Source organism: Nelusetta ayraudi, unplaced genomic scaffold (genome assembly GCF_046127955.1).
Source record: "Nelusetta ayraudi isolate G7.1 ecotype Tasmania unplaced genomic scaffold, CSIRO-AGI_Nayr_v1 ptg000009l, whole genome shotgun sequence".
Lineage (NCBI taxonomy): Eukaryota > Metazoa > Chordata > Actinopteri > Tetraodontiformes > Monacanthidae > Nelusetta > Nelusetta ayraudi.
In genome coordinates this window covers 329,395-347,404 of record NW_027466059.1, presented here as the reverse complement: position 1 = coordinate 347,404, position 18,010 = coordinate 329,395, and the positions used below count along the sequence as shown (strand labels likewise).

At 45.6% G+C, this 18,010-nt stretch overlaps 2 protein-coding genes across 2 annotated transcripts; one reads left to right on the top strand and one right to left on the bottom strand.

The window, feature by feature from the left end:
- Nucleotides 1-183: 183 nt before the first annotated feature.
- On the bottom strand, nucleotides 184-3,446 carry agk (acylglycerol kinase). Its single transcript, XM_076019168.1, has 14 exons — nucleotides 3,135-3,446; nucleotides 3,012-3,051; nucleotides 2,823-2,902; nucleotides 2,662-2,737; nucleotides 2,447-2,572; nucleotides 2,275-2,369; nucleotides 2,129-2,198; nucleotides 1,921-2,000; nucleotides 1,781-1,838; nucleotides 1,518-1,665; nucleotides 1,329-1,432; nucleotides 1,165-1,235; nucleotides 487-571; nucleotides 184-388 (listed from the first exon to the last, which is right to left on the bottom strand). Exons 1-14 carry the CDS (start codon nucleotides 3,242-3,244, stop codon nucleotides 245-247), a joined length of 1,287 nt encoding a protein of 428 aa, XP_075875283.1. The 5' UTR covers nucleotides 3,245-3,446; the 3' UTR covers nucleotides 184-244.
- A 299-nt stretch (nucleotides 3,447-3,745) lies between these two features.
- nup205 (nucleoporin 205) lies at nucleotides 3,746-17,960 on the top strand. The gene is made up of 41 exons (XM_076019163.1): nucleotides 3,746-3,894; nucleotides 4,612-4,754; nucleotides 4,850-5,026; nucleotides 5,123-5,262; nucleotides 5,645-5,804; nucleotides 5,910-6,138; nucleotides 6,229-6,393; nucleotides 6,470-6,645; nucleotides 6,742-6,858; nucleotides 7,027-7,164; nucleotides 7,300-7,450; nucleotides 7,647-7,852; nucleotides 7,996-8,178; nucleotides 8,495-8,545; nucleotides 8,807-9,016; nucleotides 9,124-9,361; nucleotides 9,458-9,647; nucleotides 9,794-9,914; nucleotides 10,036-10,117; nucleotides 10,221-10,385; nucleotides 10,499-10,623; nucleotides 10,719-10,833; nucleotides 10,987-11,136; nucleotides 11,255-11,329; nucleotides 11,439-11,596; nucleotides 11,672-11,752; nucleotides 11,864-12,055; nucleotides 12,731-12,932; nucleotides 13,015-13,113; nucleotides 13,218-13,366; nucleotides 14,106-14,297; nucleotides 14,401-14,522; nucleotides 14,992-15,124; nucleotides 15,271-15,471; nucleotides 15,573-15,701; nucleotides 15,808-15,934; nucleotides 16,366-16,538; nucleotides 16,831-16,960; nucleotides 17,106-17,234; nucleotides 17,349-17,425; nucleotides 17,513-17,960. Exons 1-41 carry the CDS (start codon nucleotides 3,867-3,869, stop codon nucleotides 17,663-17,665), a joined length of 5,982 nt encoding a protein of 1,993 aa, XP_075875278.1. The 5' UTR covers nucleotides 3,746-3,866; the 3' UTR covers nucleotides 17,666-17,960.
- The last annotated feature ends 50 nt before the right edge of the window (nucleotides 17,961-18,010 follow it).

The window sequence follows — 18,010 nt, the reverse complement described above, 5'->3', positions numbered from 1 at the left end:
GGAGACAGTAAACCATTCAGTGAGTGAACAGTAAGTCTTTTTATAAGACAATAAATGCAGTAGCTTTAAGTAACAAAGCCGTGGTCATTTTACACAGTTGTACATCATTAAATACTTTCAGGCCTAATAGAATGTTCAGATGATGTTAAATATAGAAATACCATTATTTCTCTCTTTTTTCCCCCGACTACACGGTGACACCTTTGTGTTTCTCCAGACTTTGCGCGTTCTCTTCTCGTCTACTTTAATGTCTGTTCTGCGTCTCCGTGAGGAGCTGCTCCCTCCGCTCTGCGCTGATGAAGAAACGTAGTTTCCGTGGCAACAGTCTAACCTCCACAGGCATGGCCTCGTACTCTTCGTTGTCTATGTTGTAGAAGCTGGTGGCACCCTGCGGAGACGAGAGAAAGTGTTCAGACATTTAGCTGTAGGTTCTGGAATGTGCGCTGCTTAAAATGAGGGGGAAGTGAACTTCTGTGGCGCTTTTACCTCAGGCAGATGCAGCTGACAAGCACTGGCTTCCAGTTTTGTGGAGTTTTTCGTGAATGCAGAGGGGTCCTTCTCTTTTACATTGCTGCAGTAAAAATATAAATGAATATTACGGAAATGCAAATTATCGATTAATTCATTAATCGTTAGTTGATTGACCTTATCGATAAGCGGCGATTTTTCCTGACAACCTAAACTTCATATTGGAAAATGTGTAAGGAACACATTATTTGACCCTTAAATAATGTTGAGGGTCCCATGTGACCCATTATTACATTAGAGAACAATACAAACACCCTAAACATTTATCCTCTGACTTTAAGTTGAATGCTAATTGGTCACATATCAACTTTTTTTTGTAAAAAAGTTGTTTAAAAGTAACTTGTTCTAGACAAATCATGACCATCACAGTATCTACAGGTGAATTGGTCTTTACTGCCACTACACTGTTATAATGACATTAACTACCCGTTCATATAAAAAAATGTTCAATCAATTCCAACTAATTCAATTTAATCTATTACATTTTTAATCGACAATTAATTGATAATCGATTAATTGTTAACATCCCTAATGAATACACATGCCTATTTTTTCTGAGTTGCTTAAACAGCAATTTTGATACAACATAGAGTCTTCTTAACAGTATATGCTGCTTGCTAATATAACACAACTAACCCGACAGTGATGAATTCGCCCACTGTGAAGTCGTTTGGTTCAGCACAGATCATCAGGGAGTCGTCTGTGCGCTGCAAAAGAGAAAACAGAAATTCAAAGATACAGATTGTGATGTAATGGAAGTTGGTAAATGGCTTTAAGAATTCAATTATTCAAGGACTAACCCGTTCAATAGGATTTTTGTTGTGCGTTTGAATATAAAGCTCCAGAGTGGAAAGCTGCTGCTGCTGCCACTGCTCTGGCTCTTCCACCGGAGGAGGAGGAGGCGCTGCATAAACACACACATGCAACCCAAATTAAAATTGAAACGGTTTTACTTTTGCATTCAGAATATGTGATCGCGCACATACTACCTTCAACAGGAGGGTTCCAGTAGTTCTTAAGTCTGCGGGCGATGCGATTCAGCAGGCTTGGTCTGGGTTTTTTTTGAGGTGGAAGGTCAGGAGGTCGAAGTGTCGGGGCCAAGTAGGATATCGAGACGTCCCGGACCAGAGGCCACTCCTGAATGATGCGGAACATTAAGAGATTGGAGGTGACAGGAAACAACAGTAAGTGACCGAATACCATCCATTGCTTTTTAAAAAGGCAAAATAGCATTAAAAAAATGTTCTCTTACATGAAGAGTGCTGATCCAATGTGCTGCATATTTCTTCAGTGGTCCAAAATACCAATATCTACGAGACAATTGCACATATTAATCCTTTTAACAGCCTTACGCAGGATAGTTATGCAACTCACAAAAAAGTGTTGTCTTACTTGCTAATTGTTGCAGCCGCATCTCTGAATGCACCCCAACGTAGTCCCATCAGAGCAAACACAGGCTGTTCTTTTTCACTCTAGAAACAATCATAAATGAAACATTGTATCATGGCACAGCAAAGTTTGATAATTGTACAACAATTTTAAGCCACTATTATAACGACAATATCAGACAGACAAGAGGATAGTTCAGACAGTGTCTTACTTTGATTTGCAGCACATCCAGTGGTACCATTTCTCCTCTCAGAATGGACAGAGTTGCTGATGTGATGACTCTGTTGAGGATGTCAGACACACATTATTACTGGATTGTGTGGTGGCCTTTAATGTGATACTTCTGGTGATACTTACTCGACTTTATTGTCACTGGAAAGGTTAAGACTTGGACTCAGTGAATTGTTAGAGCCCAGCGGAATGAATCCAATCGGTATGTTGCTGACTTTTTCCTGCAGTCATAAATCATCCATCAATCATCTTGTATTTCTTTGCAGTTCGCAAAACCCATCAACCATGTGTCACATACTTGATCTGGCCTTCGCAGAAGACCTGTGACGACTTCCTGCACGGTCCCGTCCCCTCCAGCCACAATCAGCATGTCTGTCTGCTCCATTAGCTCCATCAGTTTCTTAGCTTGGCCTTCATAGTCTGTCTGAAGAGGAATAATCGACCACACTGTCACATGTCTGGATCATCAATTGAAATATTTATGAATTTGACCAGAGGAAAACAAGTACAAACCTTTACGACTGTAATCTCAACACCAGCAAGATGTAAAATAGGTGCAGCATTCTTTTCAAAAAGGGCATTTGCTTTGCTGAAAAAACAAAGGTTAAACACGTTCAATGAATTGAGATGTCACGGTGGAAGCAGATGTTTGTGATGTGATTTAGAATTCTTACCCGTTGCAAGCTGCAGGGTTTAATATCACCGTGGCCTTCCTTAGTCGTTCCTGTGGTGCTATTTGCTGACGCCCAAATTCCTAAGACATATTGATGGGTATTAGAACTGAAGGTCATCTGAAGGACTATTTTAATTAAGATCATAACGGGGACAGACAACTTAGATGCAAAAAGTCAATACTGTCTTACCCGGGCCAGAATACAAGCCTCTCTCCGTAGGATATTATCACTGATAACACACAAGACAGTAAATGTAAGACATATAAATAATCATGCATACTCATATCTTCTTAAAAATGCTGCTCTACTCACCAATGTTTACCATAGAGCCAGTAGCTTCCGTATGACAGGACACAGACAGCAACTGTGGACTTCTTCCAATGATTCCGCAATGTTCGGAACACTTTGACAACCCGGGCCATGATTTGGATGTGAAAAAAAAAACAAAAAAACAAAACCACGAAACTCCTTGCAATGAGCCGATTTACGTTCAAATAGGTTGGTTAAAAATTACGTGCAAGGAATTCTCATCTCAGCGGTCACGGAGCCAAGCCAATTTGGCTAGCGTGTGCATGTCAGTGCAACATCTAAATCATACCGAACCCAAACAATCGTTTGCGGAACCTTTGTTCATTGTATTTCTCATACAAGGGTGGAGCGCAAGAAATAATGACCACAGTTGTTATATAATCTCAAATAAATCATAATAATTTATAATAACTCAGTTTATGTTAGAACTCAAAATATTTGAACATGTTATTCTTAATAGTCTTATTTTATCAACTACACTTCCCAGCAACAGCAAGAGCACTTTTGTAACGAAGACCTCGCCGGAATAAATTATGCTCTATATAAATTGCGCTCTATAAACGCATTAATTATCCATAACACCCAGTGAATTGAAAGGCATGCCGGTAAAAACTGAACAAATGACAATTCTGGAATTGAAATTTAATGAAACATTATAATAATATAAATTTCCCTTTTTTTTATTTTACACCGGCAAAATCAGAGACGCTTCTCCTCTAGTATAACCAACGCATCATGGCGGCGCAGATGGCGGTAAATTCAGGTGTGTATTTCATTTAAACGAATTCTCATTTTTTTGAAACGTACTCGTTTCTTTCCCTGGTAGTAGTTATTGATGTGAAAGTCCCAAACGCATACTCCTTGTCAGCTTAAGTTAGTTTTGTATCATAATGAACACATGGTGATGGATCGTGCAGTAGCTGCCTCCAGCTGCTAGGCTAACTTACTCTAAGCTAACATGAAAGTGTGACGAACTTAATGTACGTCTACTTAGAATGCATCACTTTTACGTGTTGGGGGGGAAACGTATGTACAATGTTAATTAATTACAATATAAACCCCGAATTGGAAACAAACACAACAGATATCGGATGCATTTGCCGCACCACGCTGCTATTCTCACGTTAATATTATTGACGTAGACGTCAAGTCATCATTTGTTTATGTTTATGTCGAAGTTAAATATTTGACATTGGTTAGTCCTAGCTGAGAGCTCTGCGAACACAAACTGACGTTTCCAAGAGCTTTCGAATTAATTAAAACGCGTTTGTTTTTGTTTTTAAATATCACCTATTTTTTTTTTAGCGTCAGACACCGCTGTTTCATTGGTTGTTCTATACGTACTTCATTTAGTTTCAAATTGGTCTAAAACATTGGCAAATAATTTCAGAACAGGAGAACATTTTGGGAAAATCAGAGCTTTATTAGTAGAAACAACTTCTGTGAATGCGTAATACTGAAAAACAATGTTCCCAATCAGGAGCCAGTCTGTGGGGGCCGCTGAAGGAGTTGTGGGATACAGTGGATGGGGCAGTGTTAAAGAAACAGCCAGAGAGCATCCATCTCCTCGACCTGCAGCTGAAGAAACACAAAGCACACTTCCTGTCGCTCTTCAAGAACCCGGTAGGATTTTGCTGTTTTTGTGGTTTTGTATACCGTCAGCTACAGTGCTCTTTGTATATGCCGTAGTCATAATGAATTCTTTGTCCATATTTCAGCCAAAGAGCGCTGAGCAGAGAGAGAAGGTGCGCAAAGCCAGCACAGAAGGAATCGCCATCCAAGGTCAGCAAGGGTCTCGTCTCCTCCCAGAGCAGCTCCTGAAGGAGGCCTTCATACTCAGTGATTTATTTGATATTGGAGAGTTGGCGGCTTTGGAGCTTCTCTTGGCAGGTAAAGTGGATTTGACTTGCCCTTTGTTCAATAATATGCCGTTTTTTTGTTTTGATCTGATTAAGCGTTCCTCTGAATTTCTTTTGATTTGTCCAGGTGAGCAACAGCAGCCCCACTTTCCAGGGCTGACACGAGGCTTGGTTGCTGTGCTTCTCTACTGGGATGGAAAGCTGTGCGTGGCCAACTCTTTGCGCACACTCATTCAGTCTCGTCATGGCAAGACATTTACCCTGGACTTGAGGTAACACTGCCCTAAAATTGCGCTTGCTCGGTTTTATATTTTGCTAATTATTGATATGTAAATTGCTGAATCAGTTTGTTTTTAATACAAATTAGCGGACATTTGTCATATTTGTGTTAGCATCTTAAAATCAGTGTCTGAAACATGAATTGTCTTCCACTGTACAATGTATTTTTTCTTTAATTTTTCAGTGTGACAGAAAAGAAATATCTTTAGACCTTTCTTCTAGATATTTTTTTTTCTGTTGGCATTGTTGAAATAAATGTTTTTTGATAAATTGTGTCCTATCCTAGACTATAATCATTGTCATACTGGACTTTTGTGCAGCTATTCTGTTTAGTTTCGGTAACTGAACAGTTTTGTTTTTTGTTTCCTCGTTCAGTGAAGAGCTGGTGGCGTTGACAACACGTTTTACAGACGAACTGATAAATCAGGGTCTCACCAAGCGCATCCTAACACTGGTGTCAGAGATCAATGTGACCCGTGAGTTTGAACGTCTGCAAAAGGAACGCGGCCTGGGCAATGAAAAGCACAGGAAAGAGGTATGAGTGGATCCTGTCCTCATCAAACCACAATTAACTTTTTTTTTTTTTTTTACATCATGCCTATATGAAGACAATACATTTGGTGAATGCCTCTTGCTGCAGGTTTCTGACCTGATCAAAGAATCCAGACAGGCACTGGCTGACAGCCTGTTTTCATGGACCTGCCAATCACCTTTGAGCAAAGACGACACCTTGGCTCTTATTGGTCACCTGGAGACGATCTCCGCTCAAGCTGACGGCTCACTGGACAGCGTGAACCTCTCTCTGGTTATGGCACTGCTTTACTGCTTGGATCTCAGCTTCATAGAACAGGGCACAGAGGATAGAGAAGGTGAGAATGTGCAGACTAATTTCCAACGTGCTTGAAAGCTCTGTTCATTTTTGCTCGGTCCTAATGTGTGCTACCTCTGCGTCTGTGAAGATCTTATTCAGGTCCTGCCGCTGCTGACGGAGAGACAGTACGTGTCTGCGGTGCACAGTCGTCTGATGGACAGCCAGCCGTGGAAGCTCCCCGGCCTGCAGGCTCTGTTTCGACTGGAATGGGCTCTATCTCTGAGGGTCCTCTCTCAGCTACCACAAGGACTGGGTGAGATTAAAGTCCACATGTGTAAATGAATCCTGCGAGGCAGTGGCAGTTTGAATGCAGTTAGTGTGTTTTGCAGCTCTGGTTGAATTCACTGAGGCGGACGAAGCACTGGCCGACCAAGCCCTCCTGGGAAACGTCTTCCTGTTCATGAAAGAGGGCATCCTGGGATGCGAGACTTTCGGCCAGGAAGAGTTTTACATCCGCCGCCTTCACTCGCTCATCACAGACTTCCTGGCACTCATGCCCATGAAGGTGAGACAGGAGAGTGTTGACGGGGATGAAAAGCCCTTCTTTTCCATGCACGGATGAAGTCACGAGATAAACATTCACTTTTTGTCGTGTTTGCAGGTGAAACAGTTGCGTAACCGCGCTGATGAGGACGCCCGGCTTGTTCACATGTCGCTGCAGATGGATGGCGAGGCCCCATTATCCCTACGCAAGGACTTAGAGCACCTTATGATTCTAGTAAGTTCCCTCCCTCCCCCGCCCCCTCCCCTTTTTTGGGGGGGGGTGAAATAAAAAACTAAAACTGATTCTTGTAAGTTTTATACATTTACACTACCTGAACTGACATTGCCTACCAGCTAAATTTCAAAATGACAATGTTGATCACCACTTTATTTTTTTTTCCAGATCGGAGAGTTTTACAATAAGGACTTCTTCGGGCTTGAGCTGGCTCTAGAGTTCTGGTGTCCCACAGAGTCTCTGCATCACACGTCCCTGCAGGGATCCTATCTTGGAATGGCACTGCAACGGCCTCCACATAAGCAGGTAGAAACTGTGTTTTTGATAATATAAGACCAGACCAGGCCAGACGATTCATTTTTTCCCCCCTCATAGACTGAATAAAAAGGCGAAAGTGGGGAGGATGTTTAACTTTTTATCCCGGTTGATGCCTTCAAACAGGTTGTTCTGTCCAAGTTTGTGCGTCAGATGGGAGACTTGCTGCCCTCCACCCTCTACATGTCCTATCTCCGCATGTTGAAAGGCCTCGCTAACGGTCCTCAGTGTGCCCACTACTGCTTCAGCCTGCTCAAAACCAACGGAGCCACACACAGTAAGAGCGTGCTGAGTAAAGTTTTATAGTCTGACATCTATTTAAATCTCTCATTTTCTTTTTTGGGCCTTTTTGGGTGGGAGAGTCTCTCACAACTATTGTGGCTGTTGAGAAAACTAAAAAAAAAAATCTGCTATGACTTCCTCTTCTTCTTCTATTGACTAACTTATAGCTCATATGATGCATATATTTGCAGGTGATAACATCCAGGGAGTGTCGGGCAACCCGGTGTCTTGGGAGCATTTCTTCCACTCACTCATGCTGTACCACGAGAACCTGCGACGAGACATCCCAAACCCAGACGCCACGCAGTACCGCCACCCACCCATGAGAGGCATCACCCAAAGAGAGCTGGAGGGACTCACGTCGTTTCTACAGTTGCTCACCACCATCATCACATGGGTAGGTGATGCCACTATATAGACATTTTTTTTCTTATAAGGTCAAGATGTATTTGCAGCAACTAAACAGTGTCTTGTACCTGAGAGAAGCTGTTAAATTCACCTTTCTATGTGATCTTTTTTCCTCCTTTTTCTTTGTCTAAGAGTGAAAATGCGCGCCTGGCGTTGTGTGAACACCCGCAGTGGACGCCGGTTGTGGTGATGCTGGGGTTGCTGCAGTGCAGCATTCCTCCCGTCCTGAAGGCTGAAATCCTCCACTGTTTGGCAGCGTTTGGGAAATCACCAGAGATCGCTGCTTCACTCTGGCAGTCGCTGGAATACACACAGGTCAGCCTCTATCTATGGCTAGAAACAAATTATTTTTTCTCTTAAAAGTTAGAAAGAATACGTTGATAAAGAGAAAGAAAAGCACTGCTAACATCAAAGTATTCTGTTTCATGGGCCTGTTTTTTGTCACATTACACACATTGATAATACACATGGGCCACTGCATTTTTAGTAAACTGAATAATAAATGTGGTCTTTGGTCGGTCTTTATATTTAAGACTGAACTCATTTGATGTCATCACATTGTGCTGCTCTGCTGTTGTTATTAATTTCCAGTAAATCTAAGCATGTCAATGTTCTTTTGTTGTACGAACAGATCCTTCAGACGGTGCGGGCCCCAGGACAGAGGCAAGCAGCTGGAATCGAGGTTGGTCAATATGGAACAAGACTTTCAACCACCGGTCCCACTTTAACCCACTGTTTTGTCAAATAACTTCATTGAAACTGAACAAAAAAAAGACTCTTTTTAGAAACCTGCATCATTTGTATCTTGTTTGTTTAACAGTAATATCAGATTGAAGTGTTAGGAAGGAAGATAGTCGTTTATATTTAAATGTATTATTGTGTTTGAATGTTGATGGTCTACAGAACAACAGGTAACCAAGCCGATATTATTTCGTTGCTGTAGGTGGAGCTGAACGAGATTGAATCGAGCTGCGAGGAATACCCGCTGACTCGCAGCTTCTGCCACCTGATCAGCACTTTGGTCGAGAGCAGCCTGCCTGTTAATTTGGGGGCGGGGCTGCGCGTCCCTGGTTTCCAGCCCTACCTGAACTTCTTGCGGGACTCTGTGTTCCTGCCCTTCCCCACCAGAGCGTACCGCCGTCCTGCTGAGAAGGTGCCGATTGTTTGGAGCGTTTGCTTGAAATAATGTCCAGAAGCTTCCGAGTTATATTAATTTGTGATTATTTTTTTTTCCCCCATAAAAAAATTGTGGTGACCCAGTGGGAAGTTGCAGACGCTGTCCTGGAAGTATTCCACAAACTGCTGCGGGACTACGAGCCCCAGCCGTCCGACTTTGTCCAGGAGGTGGTGGAACTTCAGGGCGAGCAGATCGCAGCTCACAAGCCCCCCGGACACAGCATCATGTTCCACCTGCTCAACGACTCGCCCACGCTGACGCTCTGCCTCAGCCTGCTGGAGGAGGGCGTCCGCCAGCTGGACACCTACACAGCATTCCCTGGTGAGGGCGCGTATGTTTCTGAGGCCGGTGTCCGTTAAGCATGGGCCTTTTGTTCTGACGCCACGTTCTGCCTCTCCCCCCCCGCCCCCCCTACAGGCAAGAAACACCTGGAGTCGGCCGTGCTGCACTGTCTGTGTCTGCTGGACTTGACCCTGCAGAAGGAGGTGACGTTCATGGACCTGCTCAGGGAGAGCCAGGCCTCTATGTTGGTGTCCCCGCTGGAGCAGCTCCTCCAGGGCGTCAATCCACAAACCAGGAGAGCCGATCACATTGTAAACATAGCCAGGTACTAGCCACTAGCTTCAGTAAGGTGTTGTGCATACTTTCGCCTCTCTACTGCTTATCCTGTCGTGCCTTTTTTCTTCCTGAGCAGCCTCACAGACTCAGGACAAGCTTTCAAACACTGTTATGATCTTTGTTTGTCCCTCACAGGTATTTGTACCACAGCAGCTCCAACCCAGACGCTGCCTTCCAGAGTGCCAAGATCCTGCGTTGCATCGCCAACCACCCCAATATCCACGGCAGACTGGTGGGCGATTTCACTCATGACCAGGTAATAAAGTCAAGAATGAATAGAAATACAGTTGCAGACATGTTACGTACTTGATTCGCTTGATTAGCATTGTGCATTTGCACTGGAGACTTTAGCTTCTGTTCTCATCTCCGTCCTTCAGGCTGTGAGCGACAAGCTGATGGCCGGCTTTGTGGAGTGTTTGGACAATGAAGAGGCAGAGGAGGGAATGGACAAAGAAGAAGGTAAGAGCGATAACTAGTGTATAAAAAGTGTTAAAGCCAATGCTGTTTCCACTAAATGCCGTTCTCACACCAATTAATTTTTCTAACTGACCAAAACGTTCAGACGCCGAATCGCAGAAGAAGGTGGCGAGGATCCGCCATGAAACCCAGATCCACATCCTCAACCTTCTCATCACCTCCCTGGAGCTGAAGCCGCCCAACCTGGCGCTCTACCTCCTGGGCTACGAAGTGAAGAAGCCCGTGTCCTCCACCAACCTGCAGGACCCAGGTGACACCCCGGCTGACGGCCAATGGCTGACAGCCACCGTCGCAGAACCAAATACTCTCATTGTGGCTTGGATCAACGTGCTGTTGGACTGACTGTGATCGGCTGTGTTGCAGGTGTGTTGGGCTGTCCGCGGAGCTGCCTGCACGCCATCCTGAGTCTGCTGCAGAAAGGCACCGAAAGACGATCGGGACCCGTCATCACACAGCAGGCCCCACACCTGGCCGAGCTCTGCTACCAGGTGCGCATCGCTGTTCTGGGATCAACTCTCCATTTATTCCCAGTATTTGAGTGTCTTTTTTTTTTTTTTTTTTTTTTTGTGGCTTCCTCTCTCAGGTGATCTACCAGCTGTGCGCCTGCCCAGACACATCAGGACCCACCATGCGCTATTTAAGGACCAGCCAGGACTTCCTGTTTTCCCACCTGCAGCACTTACCTTTCAACCTACCTGGTGAGAATTTAAGGGAAGTGGGGGGGTTTCACACTGGACTATTTGGTACTGTTTATTAGATGTGGATTATAACAAACTAACCAAGATCCCTTTTTCAAAGCCTGCTGAGAACAAGCTCTGGTGTTCCTAAGTCCTTTGTTCTGCTCTCGCCAGGTAATCAGATGGCCGCTCTCACCCAGATGTCTTGGCTCATGAAGACGGCTGCCATCGAGCTGAGAGTGACCTCACTCAACCGCCAGCGTTCGCACACACAGCGGCTCGTCAGCCTCCTGCTGGACGACCAGCCACACGCTCAACACACCGGTACACGCGGGCCTGAGCCTTTTGTCATTATTGACTTAAGTCTAAAGGAATGTCTTTAAAATCCTGTCAGAAACAATCATTATGCAGGCAGATGAGTGTTGAATGTTTTTGGTTGCAGCTGATGGTGAATCAGGCATGGAAGAAGAAACCAGATCAGTCAGTGGCTTCCTGCATTTTGACACAGTCTCTAAAGGTTAGTACCAAATCAGCTATTGTTAACTGAATGCAACACCAGCGCTGTTGAGCTCTCACCTGAAGGTTTTAGTCATACTTCATGACTCTCCTCCCTTTGTCGGACTCAGTGCGCAGGAAGTTGCTGAGCGTGCTCGACAGCATCGACTTCAGCCAGGACATGCCCGAGCTGCTGCAGCTGGACTTCTTCGAGCGCACGCAGATAGAGCAAGTCATCACCAACTGTGAGCACGTCAACGAGCAAGGACACACCGTGTGCAATGTTAAGGTGAGCTCCCAAACTTTGCCCTTTCCGTAGTGGTTTTTGTGCTTATTGATTATTAATTGGCTGTTTTGCCCGCAGTTATTGCACCGAGTGCTGGTTGCCGAGGTGAATGCGCTCCAGGGAATGGCAGCCATCGGACAGAGGCCGCTGTTAATGGAGGTGGGTAACCACGATTGGATCATCATCATTGTTGTATCTGTTTGAAATGTGTTCTTTTCATTGTCCTTTTTTTTTTTTTTTTTTTAATCCACACTCATGTTGAATTTCCAGGAGGTGAACTCCATCCTGCAGCAGGTGGTGGAGCGCAATCGCGTGCGTCGTAGTTTGAGTGCCAAGCGAAATGCGCTGCAGTCGTGGAGGAGCCTGGTGGAGACACTGCTGACCACCTGCCCCGCTGACCTCATCCCCGCTGAAGACCGGCAGCTCATCATCCGAGACCTACTCTTGGACCTGCACGACAAGGTCAGTGTGGTGTTAACAGTAGAGTAGCATTATAAGGCCTGTTTGATGTAAAGAGTAGAGTCGTTCATTTGGCAAGGTTTCTGGAATTTTGGAAAGTTTGATTATTGCAGTTAAAGGTCCAGTCTGTAGTATTTGGCTTGATTTATGATTTTTATATTGGTGAAAGCTTAATATACTGCCCATAGAAACATTAATAAAAGTGTATAATCGCAGTACAATAAAAGTAATTTGGTTTTCCTACACCTGGAATGGTTTCTCACACACACACACACACACACACACACACACACACACACACACACACACACACACACACACACAGGAAGGGTCTTGCTCCCAGTTAGTTGCCGTCTTGCACCACCATATTTCTAAGGAAGCCTGGTGTGGACAATCCAGCCCGCCTGAAAACTCAAATCTTCAAATAAGAAGAAGGTAGACGAGGGATCCGGGTTTGGGTGCGCAGGCTAACGTAGCTCACCGGCAAGCTCAGGAGGGGGGAGGGAGAGTGAAAGAGGCTGCAAATCTAAAATGCGACCGCTTGATGTCGCTGTTTCTTCTTCAAAATCTCCAGATATTACACACTTAACCCTTCAATGTACTGAATAGATACCAAGGGAAAGCTGCAGAGACGCTGCACTTCTAAATGTTGCCGCTGTGGGTGCTGATTCCTTCCAGGTGTTGTCTGACGACACGGCAGGAGAACTGATGTCCACCGTCGCCGGGGCGGTCTTCACTCTGACAGCCCACCTCAGCCAGTCCATTCTGTCCGAGCAGCAGCAGGGGGTGGGCTTGGAAGCGTCCTCTGGCTTTGCCTCCATCGCCAACTCGGCCCTGCATCTCATCCTGCGCAAGCTGCTGGACTTCATCCTCTGCACTGGTCGGTGATGAGTTTCAAATCCCAACTTCACCCACTTCACTGGACGTTTTTCTCCCTGTTAAACTCGCCTTCACATTTAAAGGAGGCGGATACCAACGTCTGCGCGCCAACCTGTACGGCTCCCTCCTGTACTACCTACAGATTGCCCAGAAACCTGAAGAGCCGGACACGCTGCAGTCAGGTGCAACGCAAACACAGGCTCTGAAAGCCAACAATCCACTGTATGGTTGTTTAGATTGCTGGCAGCTCATCATCTGAACACCTGTCGTGGTATTTTTTTTGTAGCAGGGAAAGCCATGTGGGAGCGACTCACAGCCCCAGAAGATGGCTTCTCCAAACTGCAGAGGGAGAATCTTGCTATCATCGAGAGCTACGGCAAGGCTCTCATGGAGGTGGTGTGTCGGGATGCCTGCGATGGCCACAAAATTAGCCGGGTAAGAGACACGCTAGTTCAGTTTTATTATTATTTTAGGTTTTGTACAGTTACTAGGGATGCACCAGTACAAGTATCGTAGGGTTGAGTACTTTACTCGTACTCATAAAAAATACATGCCGATACTGTGACGCTGGTATCAGTTCTATTTGTACGTATAAATGTAATACACAAGTGTAAATCTGTGTTTGTACTGCAGTGAAACATATGACAGTCACCCGCAATTTGCACCAAAAGCTGTCTGCGGTGCATTCGCGGCTCCGCAGCAGACTGCGGCCATTAAAGTCGGTGTGCGAGTTCACACCAGTTGCAGCGCAGGCGAGTTTCAGAAGCCTTTCGGAAGTGTGAGCCCGCGCCACTCTGGTAAAGAGTGTGGCCGTTCTATTTTTCACGCTTCACGCGTGATGATGATTGGTAAATGCGGTGGAGCCGGTTGATTTTCATCATTACACAATGTGCTGGATTTAGTTTTTCTACGTGCTGGATTTTACTGTCAAACGTCAGCGTGACGCATCGGCTTCAACGCCGCTCAGTTCGGCTGTCAAATAATAAAGCAGATTTCACTTTAAGTCTGAAACTATTCCTATAATGTGTACTGGCCTTATTACATACTCGGATAATCGGTCCTTGCACTTTACACATTCTTTAAAAAAAAGTGCTATAGGTGCATCCCTAAGAATAGCTGGCAAAATTATCACCCTCGTCTTCCTCATTCCCTCCCCCTAACCCTCCGCTGTCAGATGCTGGCGATGGCCGTGCTGGACCGGATCCTCTCCATCAACCGTCAGAACCAGTGGCTGGTTTACATCTGCAACAGTGGCTACCTGCGCACCCTGGTGGAGAGCCTGAGGCAGGACGACGCGGCGCTGCAGAGTCTGCTCAGCCCTCAGCCGCCGCTCCTCAAGCCCCTCTACATCTACGAGAGCAAGATGGTGAGAGCAGCGCTCAGGCAGAGGAACTCATGATCCTCCCTTTGTTGTCCTGCCACTTATCGGAACATGTCAATGACTCTGCTTTCTTCTCCCCCTTCCTCAGGCTCTGCTGACCCGTGTGGCGAAGATGGACGAGGGAGCCGTGGAGCTGCTGCGCTGCGGCCTGGTGGCTCAGCTGATCGAGTGCCAGGTGTTCGACATGATTCCCGACAGTGACGCACACAGGTACGGCTGCAGGGGAGGAGGCAGTGGGGGATCACACTGATAACACTGTGTAACATGTTTTTCCATTTTTATTTAATTTGTTGAGTTAAAACACAACAATTAGACGGGTTTAAAAAAAAAAAAAAAAAAAAAAGAATTTTTTTATCTTTACAACTATCTACACTGCAGGTAGATACCGAAGACATCAAATACATGAGCAAGATATACGTAATCATGCAGCAAAGAAAAACACATGAAATACCTCTAAATATGCTTTTTATGAAAGGTGGCTATTTTGAAGGATTTAAATATATATTTGCCTTTGAGTTATTTTTCACTTTTATTGTTTCCTACATAATCCCATGTGTGTTCATACATCGTTTTGGTTCCTTCAGAGCAGTCATGAGAATGAAAGGAAAGGGAATGAAATTCATAGGGTGCGTCCAAACTTTTGACTGCTAGCGTTGCGTGTTTCCCTGTCGGTGCTCAGGATGATGAGGGACCCCTCAGGCTTCATCCCCAGCCCCATGGACCGCTACAGGAAGATACTCCTACCGGCACTGAGGCTCTTTCAGGTCATCCTGACCTCCACCACCATGAATCACCAGCAGGGGGCAGCACAGGTAAGCAAAGAATATTTGAATCTCAGGGCGTCTTTATTGACTGAGGCTTTAAAAAAAAAAAAAAAAATATCCACAAATAAGGGAAAAATATATTTTCCTAATTTTGCAAGTGGTGTATTCACACTCTTAACACTGTGCGTGTTCAGGTTCTGCAGTGGCTGATCGTCCACGCAGACACCATTCAGTCCCTGCTGCGGTGTCAGGAGCTCAGCATGGGGACTTTGCAGGAGCTCTCTCTGCTGACTGGCATCATCAGTAAGACGGCTCTGCCAGGGGCCCTTGAGATGGGCGGGGACGTCCACCATGCAGCCCTCCTGGAGTTCCAGGGCCACATAAACAGATTCCAGGTCTCTGTGCTGTCTTAATTTACACCAAGCCTACATTTTAATGAGCTGCTGCCAATTATTGTTGTAACTTTTATTTTGGGTTATTTATTTTTTTTCATTAGCGCCTGTGTCTGTCGCTGCTTGGCCGCCTGGTGGGCAGCGAACGAGAGCGGCTGCTGAAGCAGGCGGAGATCGCTTCCCCTGGAGACTCCGCAGACAAGCGGGAGGAAATGGAGGTGGCCATGCAGCAGGTGGGACAAAAACACGGCCCCCGATTGTCCCTCTATTCTTCACTCTATTCTTCCCAGCCTTGAACGTTGATGACGAGCGGAGACGTGTCGCTCTTCCTGTGCCCAGGTGTGCGCCAACATCATGGAGTACTGCCAGACGCTGCTGCTGCACAGCTCGGCCCAGGCTCAGTTCAGCATCTGCCTCTTCAGCCCGTCAGGCAGCGAGCCAGCTGGCAGGGACGGCGGACGAGCAGGTCAGTGGTTGTCCTGGTCCACGCCGAGGAGGCAGGAGCTCACGCCGGCTGCGTTTTTGTTTTTTAGATTTTTCTCTTTGATGACTTGTAAAAAACATTCCGTCTCCTCCTCCGTTAAAACACAACGCGCCATTTTCACTTGGAGTGAACTGGTCACGTGACCCCGTACGTCATAGATAATGTGTTTCCATTAGACTTTTGCGATATAATTCAATACAATACTTTTAGCGATATTTGAGAGGTTTTTTTGAAGTTTAGGTGTTTCCATTACCAATTCTTTATTGCGATATTTAGGTTTTGCGCAATTCTACGGGTAATGGAAACGCAGCTACTGAAAAGTGTCCCTGCGTCCGGCTCTTCTTTTAAATTTGAAAGAGCTTTTTGCTTCACACTCTGGTATTTCATCCATGCTGTCTCTTTCTATTTCGCAGACCTGTCCTCCACTGTGCCATCCATGGCATACTCCCGGGCCCCCAGTCTGGGCCTGGTCCTGTACCTACTAAAGAACAGCACTGCGGATTTCTTCCAGTTCCATCAGAGTCACAGGCAGAGCCTGGGAAAGCTGCAGAGCCTGGATCAGCTGCCTCCCGAGGAGCTCAAGGAGGTAATTTTGGACAGGACCTCAAAGAAACACGAAATCCGGTTAATTTTCAAAATAAAAGCATTAAAAAAAAAATACTGCAATTATATAGGTACCGCGATATATTAAAATAAATATCTTAAGTTAGATATGGAGCACATTAAAAAATTAGCAGAAAAGAGAAAATTGGATATTTATTTATTTTATCAATACAAACTCGAGTTTTTATTGATAATATAAGCAATAGCAAGTTGATTTAGGGATCTTTTGTGGTATACACTGCTACAGGGCTGGTGTCTGACTTTTATCTTTGCAGTTGTGCCAAGGCCTGGTATCGGGCACTGGAGGGGTGGAGAAAATCTCATCGGTCCAAAGGAACCTCCTGGCCAAGAGACGCCTGGTCCAGCTGATCAACAACAGAGCCAAGCTGCTGGCCCTCTGCTCATGTATCCTTTAACACTGTGCGTGTGCGTGTGCGTGTGCGTGTGCGTGCGCGTGCGCGTGCGCGTGCGTGTGCGTGTGCGCGTGATTAATTCAAAAAGGTGATTTATATCCACGATACAGAAGTGCCGCCTTGACCTTTTCCTTCAGACGTTATCGAGACCTGCTTGTTTGTGTTATGGCGCCACCTTGAGTACTACCTGTTGCATTGCACTCCTTCTGACCCCAAGGATTCCGTGATGCCCGGCGCTGCTTTGTTCCGATCACGCCTCACAGACAGTACGAAATGATTCCCCATTTCCATTTCCATTTCCATTTAAAACCAGAGCTGGAGATCCTGCATATGATGAAGCAGAACATTACGTTGAACTCTTTGGATTTTCTCTTTTCCAGGCTCGTTCAGTGGACTGCAGGCAAGTGGAGGACGTGGCCTCAGCCTTTCCCGCGTGAGCCAGCAAGACTTGGACTCGGTAATTGGCATTTTTTTGACAATTTGTCTTGATTTGACTGCCGAGTGGCTGCATTCTCACTGATCCTCCTCTTGTGTGTGCGCGCAGCTGAAGAGCGACATGGCTGCTGCTTTCGGGGAGGCTCTTCAGAGGAAGCTGCTGGAGGTGGAGGGTCTGTACAGCCAAGTACGCTCCCGCTACACCTTCATCCAGGCTCTGGTTCGCAGGATCCGCGGCCTCCTCCGGCAGCCTAAGAGTTGAAAGCTCCCAGAGAAAATGAATAGACTGACCAAAACCTTCCAGCAAGGCTTTGCTGGTTGAATAGAAACTTCTGCTGAGCAACAGCAGGAAACTAAAGTGGCCGCAACCTTTGATCTTCTTTGCATCACTTTGTGCGTTCTGTGTGACTAATCCTACATTTTTTCTGACAAGCACTATTTGAAAATATGGCACAACTGATGACAGGATTTTTCTTTTACCAATATAAAAATGTTTTTGTTTGATAATGTCTCTACTTGGTATTTTGTGAAAAAATAAAACTTTGTAAAGCTCTTCAGTACTTGTGTATTTGACACACACACACGCACGTGAACTCACAACCTTCTC